The sequence below is a fragment of the Budorcas taxicolor genome, chromosome 12 (assembly GCF_023091745.1).
Source record: "Budorcas taxicolor isolate Tak-1 chromosome 12, Takin1.1, whole genome shotgun sequence".
Taxonomy (NCBI): Eukaryota; Metazoa; Chordata; class Mammalia; order Artiodactyla; family Bovidae; genus Budorcas; species Budorcas taxicolor.
The window spans coordinates 75737845-75749079 of NC_068921.1; the positions used below are offsets into that span (position 1 = coordinate 75737845).

General features: G+C 51.0%; 1 protein-coding gene across 1 annotated transcript in view; it reads right to left on the reverse strand.

Moving 5' to 3' along the window:
* Positions 1-8942, reverse strand: part of STK24 (serine/threonine kinase 24) — a 96640-nt gene extending 87698 nt beyond the window's left edge. The window contains exon 1 of the mRNA XM_052649894.1: positions 8815-8942. Coding sequence (XP_052505854.1) covers positions 8815-8856 — 42 coding nt within the window. The 5' untranslated portion in view covers positions 8857-8942. The remainder of the gene's footprint in view (positions 1-8814) is intronic.
* Between the last annotated feature and the right edge of the window lie 2293 nt (positions 8943-11235).

Sequence of the window (11235 nt, forward strand, 5' to 3'; positions counted from 1 at the left end):
TGGATTTTTAAAGCGATGCTGGGAAAACTGTGCCGAAAACAGCTGCTGGCCAACACCCAGCCCCCAAGTTCTAGATTCCTTTCATTTCCACTCATTTATCACCATGTGCTTCTACCCCAAAAAGGTACTTTGTTTTTAGTAGGAGGCGCAGCCTTGGAGCCACATGCCCACTAATGCAAGCATCTGAGGAGCAGCATGGAGCCAGGAACGGGGTCACAGGGACGCTCGCTCTTCATTTGTCCCGGACACACATGCAGGGGCGACCGGGTCCCACGGTCACCTGACCCACCCTGGCAGTGCCACCCCCGTCCTCCCAGGAAGCCCACACTCACTCAGGGACCACAGCTGCACGCCCCAAACAGCAGTCAACTTAAGCAAAAGTTTCTCTGACAAGACACTGCGGGCTGCCCTGGAAACGGTTCTGGGTCCACAGGACCCTGAGACCAGAAAATGAGAGACAGAAGGGAAAAGGGGTATTCAAGTCGGGGAGGTGGGGGTCACAGACAGACACACAGAAAAACAAGGATATATGTACACCACCTCTTTCTGACAGAGAGAAACCAGAAGGCAAGATTCCACGAGGAAGCGGACAGCAGCTCAGAAGGCCCTCCCTGCACCACGGACTGGGCAGTCCTGACCTTGAAATTCACCTTCTACTTTATTCATCTGTTTAATATTAATATAAACAGTGGAAATGCTGTCACGATTCTGGAGGAAATAATTTCCTACTCGTAACTAAATACCCTGCCAAAATATCAACAGAGGAGAAAAGCAAAAAGAAGAAATTTGCAGATATCCAAGACTAAAAAAAAAAAAACTATCTCCCATGCACCCCATTCACAAGGCCACACAACAAGGTATGTCCCACCAACTCGGTGGTGGAGGCCACGATGGCAGGAGTCACAGAACACGAGCCAACCCAAGACAGCAACACGAGGAATCCGGGCGATGAAGGTAGAGACGACTGAGGATGCCAGCGGTCCAGGCCAAGAGGCTCATGGGAAGGGGTCTCCAAAGAAGTGAAACGAGACAGACTGCCTGCGTGCTCCACCTGGACTCCCCGAGGGAAGGTTTCAACAACTGGTCTGGGGCTGGGGTTGAGTGAGTTCCAAGTGCTGCTAAGGACTAAACGTTTATGAGTACCCCCTACCCCATCATATGGTTCCATATTCTTGCCTGGAGAATCCCATCGACAGAGGAGCCTGGCAGGCTACAGTCCACAGGGTCGCAAAGGGTTGCACACGACTGAACAACTAACACACACATCCCATCGTATGGTGAAACCCAACCCCCCACCAATGTGATGGACATGACTAGGTCACGAAAGTGGGGCCCTCCGGATTGGCAACGGTGCCCTTGGAAGGAGAGCCCCAGAGAACCCCCCACCCCCTGGCCTCTCAGAAGACACCTAATCTGCCAGAGCCTTGACCTTGGGCTTTCCAGCCTCCAAAACTGTGGCAAGTGTTTGTTTAAGCCACTAGAGTTTTTAATGATATTTTGTAACAGCAGCTCAGGCTAAAACAATTACATTTCCAAAAAGAACTTCCAAACAAGACTTGAAAAAGTAATCCTGGTTTAGTAATGACTGGCTGGGCTTAGAGATTCTGGAGTCCCGTTAATGTACACACATGCATCCGACCAAGTTACCCTGTAACTGCACTGGGCGCAGGGAGGGGAGGGACAAGCCAGGGAAGGAGGCAAGGACTCAAGAACTAAACCCTCATAGTTGTCAGGGTCCAAAGTCTACAGACAGGGGAAAACCCTATTTGCAAATGCTCTTTGTGAACAAAGAAGTAACAGCAACTGCCAGCACAGAGCAAAGGGGCTGCCTTCAGGGAGGAGAAAATGGAAGCAAAGGGCAAGGAACTGCCTCTGTTCCAACCTTTATCACATGCATAACTTTTTAAATAAAAACTAAAAAAAAAAAAAAAACCTAAATAATTAACATAAGACAAAATATCTGGACCTATGGGGTCCTTTCAAATCTTAGGGCCAGAAAAGTCTTTTGAAAAACAGGAAGGGACTCAGTGGGAAGATAAACACAGGCTGACTATCTGGTAAGCGTTAATATAAAACTCAGAAAGTTCCCACAATGTCTTCAGATACCAACAGGGCGCTGAACACACAGCCTCTTCTACTGACTGAGGTCCTCCTGAAAATACGAAGGTCTGTAAGTGGAGTGCTGTCCCCAGTGGGGTGTACACAAAGTACCTTTAACCCACAACTGGGATGTTTTATAATTTGTCTCAAGCAAGGCACATCTTATTTCTCTCCTCTCAACCTTGGTACCAGTCTAATGGCAGAAAGCAGAGGAACTAAAGAGCCTTTTGATGAGGGTGAATGAGGAGAGTGAAAATGTTGGCTTAAAACTCAACATTCAAAAAACTAAGATCATGGCACCCGGTCCCATCACTTCATGACAAATAGGGGAAAAGTGGAAGCAGTGACAGATTTTGGGCTCCAAAATCACTGTGGACAGCAGTCATAAAATTAAAAGATGCTTGCTCCTTGCAAGAAAAGCTATGGCAAATCTACACAGCATATTAAAAAGCAGAGACATCACTTTGCCAACAAAGATCCACGCAGTCAAAGCTATGGTTTTTCCAGTTGTCATGTACAGATATGAGAGCTGGACCATGAAGACTGATCGCCAAAGAACTGATGCTCTCTAACTCTTTAAGAGTCCCCTGGACTGCAAGAAGGTCAAACCAGTCAATCCTAAAGGAAATCAACCCTGAATACTCATTGGAAGGACTGATGCTGAAGCTCCAATACTTTGGCCACCTGATGCAAAGAGCCGACTCATTGGAAAAACCCTGATGCTGGGAAAGACTGAAGCAAGAGAAGTGGGCGACAGAGGATGAGGAGGTTGGATGGCATCACCGACTCAATGGACATAAGTTCAAGCAAACTCCACAAGATGGTGAAGGACAGGGAAGCTTGGCATGCGGCCGTCCATGGGATCGCAAAGAGTCGGACCCGACTGAGCGACTGAACAAATGAAACCTTGGAAACCTGGGAGCCCTTCAGGATTAGGAAACTCCACATCACCCAGGAGCCAGGTGCTATAACAGCCCTGTTTTTGTCCTTCTCAAAGCATTTGGCACTGAGAATTTGAAAGGCATTACACTGCAAAAACCTAAGTTCTGGGAGGGGAAGGGCTGGCCGGATGACAGGGCCTGACTCTGAGCAGCAATGGAGGGATAACAGAGTCAACTTTTTATTTCCTGCACTCCCACCCGCCCCAATATTCCATTACTGATAACAATGCTGCGCCCAGCCCAAGCACCAAAAAAGCCCAGCTGGGCTGGTTGGGTGTGGTCCATTTCCTGCAGGTATGGAGTTGCACAGCAGGCAACTCTGAACCACTGGGAGAAATTACCCAAAAAGAGAATGAAGTGACCTGTTTCACAAGAAACCCTCAGACTCCTGGACCGGCCTGTGTTTGACTGTGTAAAACACAGCATTGCCAACGGGTTCATTTCCTGAGAAATCTGAACCCAAGACCTAGAAAAATACTGTTCAACTGAAAAGCTGTGTCAATCTGCGTCAAATAAGTAAGCTCCATTTTGCACACCAGAACGATGACCACAAAAATTACAGAAAGGAACAAGAAAGGCCGATGGACACATAACCACCCTCCTCCAGGACACTGGGCTATGTTATCAGCCCAGGAAAATCTAATCGGACCAATTTCTACTTGAAGGTCGAGGTGGTTCCACGTGAGATACTATCAAGAACGTTCCCTGATACAGGATTAGGACCTAAACGTCCTGGACTCCTCCAAGCTGTTTTCTTTTTTCTAATCTTCTGACAGTCCTCTCCCTCAAGAGCTGACTTTATGCAAAACAAATTCTTAACTTTCTTAAATTCTGCTGACAGGGAAGAGGAAACCTGAAGTCTTGAAACGAATATTAAAAAAAAAAAACTTAAAAACATGCTACTAACAATAACAGCAATGTGTCTTTATTTTCCTTGTAACATCATCGCATTGGGGAAAGGTCAGAACAAATGCAAGGGGCATGAAAGAGTAATAAAGACTATAAAACGAAGGTTAAGAGCCCCATTATGGACTTTCCCTGGTGGTACAGTGGGTAAGAACCCGCGGCCAATGCAGGGGACACGGGTTCAATCCCTGGTCCGGGAAGATCCCGCATCCCTCGGAGCAACGAAGCCTGAAGCTCACCACTGAAGAGCTGCCACCACCTCCTGAGCAGGCACCAGCGCGCCCAGCATTCTTTCACCTTCTCCCACCACCGGAGAAAGCACGGAGGAAGCAGGCTTCCGACAGCACTCGGCCCCATGCGGTGGGGAATGCAGGGCCTCACCCCGGGTGCCACCCCTCCAGCTCCGGGTCCCAGCTAGGCCCCTCGAGCTCACTTGCCCATCCCCGAGCCCTGCTCTGTGCGGCCCCCTACCCTTCTGAACCTTCCTGGGCGGAGCACCCTGATCAGCCCTCGCTAGGCTTCGGACTTCCTGAGGACAGGCCAGAAGGCAGCTTCACCTGCCAGGGCTGCTACAGAAACACACTGCGTGTATGGCGGCTCCCCATCCAGCCCAATGCTGGATCGCACTCCACAGATCAGCCTTCCCTTCCAGTGCTCCAAGTCTACACACTCACGCCGACCTCTGCTCAGCGTGCAGGGTGCCAAGAGGCTGAACACAGGAAACAGGAAAGAACTGTGGAGATGGGCCACCAAGAAGGAAAGAGTCAGACAGCGCTGAAGGCACAATCAAGCGTAGCCATCCTCTGTCTCCAGATCGCCAGCGCACACGGGTGTCCCCCGGGGGAGCGAGAGCACTGGCGAAGTGTTCCAACTCACCCCCAATGGCCATTCAACGTTTCTCGCTCCCCACGCAAAAGGCACTCTCAGCGGAGGGTTCTCCAAGCAGCAAGAGAATTGGAAGGATGATGGTGACAAGCAGAGACTTTTACTTTTCCAGCTTTTCCTGTAAACGGTCTGTACTGTCAAATATGAGAGTATCTTATATGTAGTTGCATGTTAAGTCGCTCCAATCAAGGCTCTTTGTGACCCTATGGACTGCAGAAAACCATGGTCCTCTGTGCATGGGATTCTCCAAGCAAGAATACTGGAGTGGGTGGCCCTCCTCCAGGGGATCTCCCCAGCCCAGGGATCGAACCTATATCTGTTTATGTCTCCTGCACTGACCGTGGGTTCTCTACCACTAGCGCCACCTGGGATGTATGACATCCTCAACACAGGCTAGAGCTGACTTGGGCCCTAACACACGGGTTACACATCAACAGGGTATACTTCAGTCAGAGGATGAGATGATTGGATGGCATCACTGACCCAGTGGAAGTGAGCTTGAGCAAATCCTGGGATACTGAAGGACACGAAAGCCTGGCGTGCTGCAATCCATGGGTCACAAAGAGTCAGACACGACTTAGCGACTAAACGACAATAATTCAGTCAGCTGTGAAATCAATTTAGTTTTGCAACGGCTTTCTTCTCTTTAATAAAACGCATGGCAAAGCAGCACACAAGCAGTGAGGATTAGGACTGTCTTCTGAAACTTTTAGTTTCAGGTCTTGATGTAAAATGTATTTCTTACATGGGTCACAGTTCAAAACAGGTTTAAGGTGACTCATAAAATTCCATGATAGAAATTTATAAACCAAGATCTAATTCTAACTTACAACTTCTGCAACTAAAAGCTGATCAGTGCTGCTGTCTCCAGCTGATGCTTGCCCCTCTTTCAATCTGAATTAAATTGAGAGAAGCAACAAATGTTCAATGAAGGACAGGGAGTTATTAAATCTACCACTCAACCTAATTTCTTTATGTCTATTTGTAGTTACTACTACATTCAGCTAGTGATTTCCATTTTTCCCCAATGCTAATGAAACTGGGATGTGGGAGGTTAAAAAAAAAAAAGAAGGAAAAGTGTCCCCCCCCTCCCCCTGCCAACTCTTATGAAACAGTTATTAAAAAGGATAACTCATTCAGACTTACAGCCATCGACCCCTCATGGAGTACTTGGCACAACAGCGTTCAGTAACAGTTGCTGATCAAACAAAATATCAGTCTCATATTTTAATTTCTTCTCCAAACCCAAGTTGGGATGAAACAAATGTTACTTTCTGCTAAAGTAATAAGACTAATTCAGCAAGGCCAGTAGGAGTATGAGTTCAAAAGTAGGAAAGACCTGGTCTCTAGTCACAAATTGCCACATAATACACCTTCTCACCTTGGGTCAGTTCAATTAGTTTCTGCTGGTTTCCACATCTAGACAATAACATAAATTACACCTGCACCTCAGGTGGTACCAGTAAGAATCAAGAGGCATAAAAATGATTTGCAAGACAATGAAGGATGTTTTAACTGCAATTATTCTTTTAAATCAGGTTTTGGTTTTTTTTTAAGGATCTTTGCCTAGGGGCTGCCTGAATCCACTCTGCTATCTTTCTTGAAAATTTTAAGCCATCTCCACATAAATCCTGGTCAGGAGATGAGAGAGGAAAAAAGGGAATGAGATGGGATTAACAGGGCAAGGGCACAGGTGGGTTAGCACTTTCCTCCCGATTTATCCTGGAGAGCAGTCCGAGGCAGGTGTGCCTTTAAGTTAATCCTCAATAACAACTCTGAGGAAGGCCTCCCTGGGCAGCAGCAGCTGCTGATTCAAAGCAGAAAATAAAATGTGTGTGTTGTTTTTCTTTTGGAGTGGAAGGGAGAAGGAAAGAATATTCCTTCCCAAATGGCACATCAGAAACAATCATCATAGATTGTATGGAGGCACTTCAAACACAGGGATGACTCTGTCCAAAGCCACCTCGCGCCCCTAAAACTGCAAGAGCTGAAAGTCTAGTTGTTTCAACCAAATAAAAACTTACCAGCCTTTATACTGAGAAAGCAAAATAAAAACAGCTCCCTTGTAACTTTAAGGAGGAAATATGTTTGGGGAGGCAAGCTTTTCTTTTTTGAAGAAATGTATCTTCCTTATCCAAGACTTAAGAATTCTGGCCCACACTCCTGAAGCAAAAAATTAAAAGGTGAGGACAAAAAAAAAAAGTGTTGAGACTAGATAACCACCTGACCTGGTGACCATCTGATACTGACTTGAGGGCATCAGCCAGAGAGGCTTTAAGTACCTTTTTAAATAGATTCACTTTCCACAAAGGCTGACTACACCTCCACAGTAGTACTGAGCAAGCCATGTGTACCAGACTACATACAACCTAATTAACAGCATAAGAGTATATCTCAAGAAAGTACTGAGCAAATATGGTTCTTGGTGGGGTTTTTTTTTTCCAAATCATTACAAGAGGTCCTTCTTGCTCTACTGGTCAGAAATACATTTTTACCCAGTTCACCCTGCTTTCCTGTCTCTAAATTCAAACCAAACCAAAGCAGGAATTTTAGGAAATACCAAGAAACCACATCTGATTTCTACCTAGCGGTCAGCAGTAGCTTAGGTTTTTTAATGCGTGTTGTTTAAAAGCTCTTTACAGGAGGTTCAAGGGCAGTTTTCTTTTTAAGTACAGTAAAGTTATTAATGTTAACTGTCACTAAACTTAAAAAAAAAGCTAAAATCCCGGTAACTTTTTTCTAGATATCAAACCTGAACGATGAAGTCGAGTTTTCTACTTCGGATTTAGAGAGAGAAAAGATCTCTCTCCAATGAGGGGGCAGATTCCTGGCTCCCATGTGGTCCAAATACTTCTCAGCCCTCAAGAGGGAGGGGAGGAAAAAAAAAAAACGAAACAGTACGTTGAACACTAAAATGCAAATAATCCACTCGGATACTTGTGATTGTTTTCTTCAAGTTCGTACGTTCCCTCGCCCGGCTAACCTGGGGGGAACAAAACTTTTGAGAGACACTGTTACCGTTCCGTGAGATTTTTAATCCCAAACATTTGCCACCATTTACCCGTTTATGCACATCACAAACTAGCCGAGGAAGGTGGTTTTTATTTTTCAAACGCCTAAACATAATCCCCGAAGGCGAAAAACTTTCTTTGATGCATCCTCGCCCCCACTCCAGAAAAAAATTATTAAGCCGCTGGGAGGCCAACAGGCCACAAAGAAGCCACGGAGAGGGTTAGTGGGAAGGGACTCTCCGTGGTCGGATCCAATCGAGTCTCCAAGTCCAGCCCAGAGTCCCGGGACCCACGCTGTCCGAGTGCAAGCTGTCCGATCGATTCCTCCCTTCCAGAACGGACTTCCAGGCTTCGCACCTTCCCGTCCGTCTGCACCGGGAGGAAGCGCGCGGAGCAACGCGCTGAAAGCGGAGCTGGCGCTTACCCCTTCCTCTCCCCGCCCTGTCTCCTCCGCCCGCCGGGCCGGGACGAGCCGGGGCGCGCCCGGGGGCCCCTCTCCGGGGTAGGGGGGGTGGGGAGGGACAAGGGCCTCCACCGCTAGCCCGCACCCGGGCCCCGAGAACGAGCCGGGCCTCCAAGGGCATTTCTCCACATCACTTCTTCCCAGGGGATGGGCCGGCGCGGGGCCTGCTGCTCGGGAGGGGGACGCGAGGAGGGCGACTGGGCCAGCAGCGCACGTTCTCCCCTCCCCGGACCACCGGGACTCCCGACCCGCGAGGGCCGCCTCCGGGCCGCGGCCCCCCAGGTCCCTTCACGGCCCCCACCCCACCCCGAGACCCGGGCCGCGGGGCCGGGCAGGACGCCCCGGAGGCGGCGAGCGCGGCGCGGGAGGCCGGCGCGACCCCGGAAGGGGCAGCGTTCGGGGGAACTGGGGGTTGGGGGAGCGGCCGTGTTTACACCGCCAAGTTCCCCGCTTCCGCCCCGGCCCGCGCATCCCTCCCGCCCCTCGGCGGCCCGGTTCCTGCCCGTACCTGCATGCCGGGCAGGCCCGACTGCACCGGGGAGTGAGCCATGGCGGTCAGGACGGCCACTTCCTGGGACGGGACGGCCGGGCCGCGGCGATCCGCGCGGGCGACGAGGCCCGCGGGCCGCGCGCAGCCCTCCTCGGGCGGCCGGGGGCGGGAGATGGGGGGCCGGCCGGCCGGAGCCCGAGGCCACCCTAGCCCCCCGTGGGTCCTGGGCCGGACGGCGGGCTCAGGGGCGGGCGGCGGGCCTCGTCTCCATGCACCGCGCCGGGGACGGGCTGCGAGGAGCGCGGGGCCTCCCTGCGAGCGGCCGCCCTGCTGCTGCTGCTGCTGCCGCCGCTGCTGCCGGACGGGAACCGGGCGGCCTGGGCCCGCGCGCTGGCGCCTGGAGCTGGAGTGGGGCGCGCACCGCCGGCCGAGCCCGCGAGCGCCGAGCGCGCCCCGCCCCGGCCCGGCCCCCGCGCCCGCCCCCGCGGCCGGGCCGGGGACCCCGCCCCGCGCTTCCGGGAGGGGGAGGAGGCTCGCGGCCGCCCGGCGCCCTAGGCCGCAGCGGTCCGCGCCGCCGCGGGCCGGGCCGGGTAGAGGTCCGCGCGGCTCCCGCGGGCTAGACCAGGTGGAGGGGGACGCGCGGGCGGGTGCGGGGCTAGGGGCCTCAGTTAGCGGGGGGCAGGGGTCCCCCCCCGTTGGTGAGATGGGAGGGCGCGGATCTTCGGAGTCAGGGATGGGCCATGCGCCCACCCCGCCCTGCAGGCCCGGGCCGGTCGGACGCCCCGGGGGATCTGGGCTTGCCTTCCAAAGAAGCCCACCCCTCTCGGCCTGGCGACGGGCCCCAGGCCACTTCCCCGAGGGCAGAGCCTGGGGGCCCGGCGGGGGCCTCGGCCAGCGGCCGGTTCAAAACTACCGGGGCGGAGCTTCTTCGGTGTTCGGGTGAAGTTTCCAAACCAACCCAAGGAGGAAGCCCTCCGGGAGGGGAGAGGCCGAAAGCGGTTCGTTTCCCGTGCTTTGGCTGCTTGAAAGCACTTGGAATACTAGGAGCTGTGAACTTAGCCAACAAACAGTGAGGGGGCTGAACCCCATCGTCTCTGGGCCCCGGACCAAGGCGTGGGGGCGGGGGACGTCCACCCACCAGAAGGGAGAAGCGGGCAGGGAGGGCCGAGGAGGAAGGGAAGACAATGGAAGGAAACGATGTCTAGACTTTCCCCTGGCTCTCTCCCGCTCTTTCGGCTGCCTCCACCTTCTAGTCACCTCTCCTCCGACTCCAGAGGAAAGAAACAAGAAGGAATGAGTCACTGCTGCCTCCAGAAAGTAGTAGTCTGTTTACAACGACCAACAGCGGCAGTCCCCTGAAGGGACCGGCTGCAGCTGCGGTTGCTAGGACCCCGACGTCTACATTCGTGCCCGTGAATGACGTTGCACCAAGGCTGGGTGAGGCTGGACCTCCAAAAATTAGCCCATAGAGTTCGCAGACCGCTGGAAGAAGTTAAAAAGCCCTCCACCGAATGAGGAGTGTTTCTTCTCAGAGGTGTCAACTGGATTCAGAGTTCCCTGCGGTGCTCTGGATCAGATAAGCAATGACGTGCTTAAAAACCTACTCCCCGCTTTCCTTTGGGAAATTATGCATGTTTTGTATCCTCAGCATCTTCCAGGATACTTTCAGATACCTCACGGTGGTCCCTGGTGTGCGACCGTCACTGAGCCGTGAAACCCTGCCACCCTCAAGTACTGTGAAGAGAACAGAGCAAATACAAACTTAAAAAAAAAGCATGAACCCTGATGCTTAGGGCGCTCACCGGCTTGTGTAAATTTTGTGTACACACACAAAAAACGCGTACATAAAGAGATAGACGGCAGATCAGACAAGCCTGTGAATATAAAAAAATGTTCATCTTTAACCCAGGCATTTTCCTAAGGAAACAACGGAGAAGTGCAGAAGAATGGATATAAAAAGATGCAATGTGGTGATATTTATGATGGTGGTAAAATTGGGAACCGATTAAAAGTCTGAGACTTACTTAAATGATAATATATTCCTACAGTCATTTAAAGTGATGTACTTCAATATTTACTAACACGGGAAAATATTTTCAAGATATATTGTTAAGGAAATGCAGGGTAGAAAGCAGTCTGATCTCAAGTTACTTCATATATATGAAGTTATATTTGAATATATAACCCTTCATATATGTGTGTGTATGTGGATGTATATAATTTTGTGTGTAAATGTATAAATAGAGAAAAACCTGGAAGTATATGCCCCAAGATTTAGCAGTGGCTAGCCCTGGAATTAAAGATGATTTTTTTTTTTTTAGTTAGTATTCAACCAATAGAGACCATCATGCTAATAGGTCTTTCCTGAAACTCCAGTACTTTGGCCACCTCATGCAAAGAGTTGACTCATTGGAAAAGACCCTGATGCTGGGAGGGATG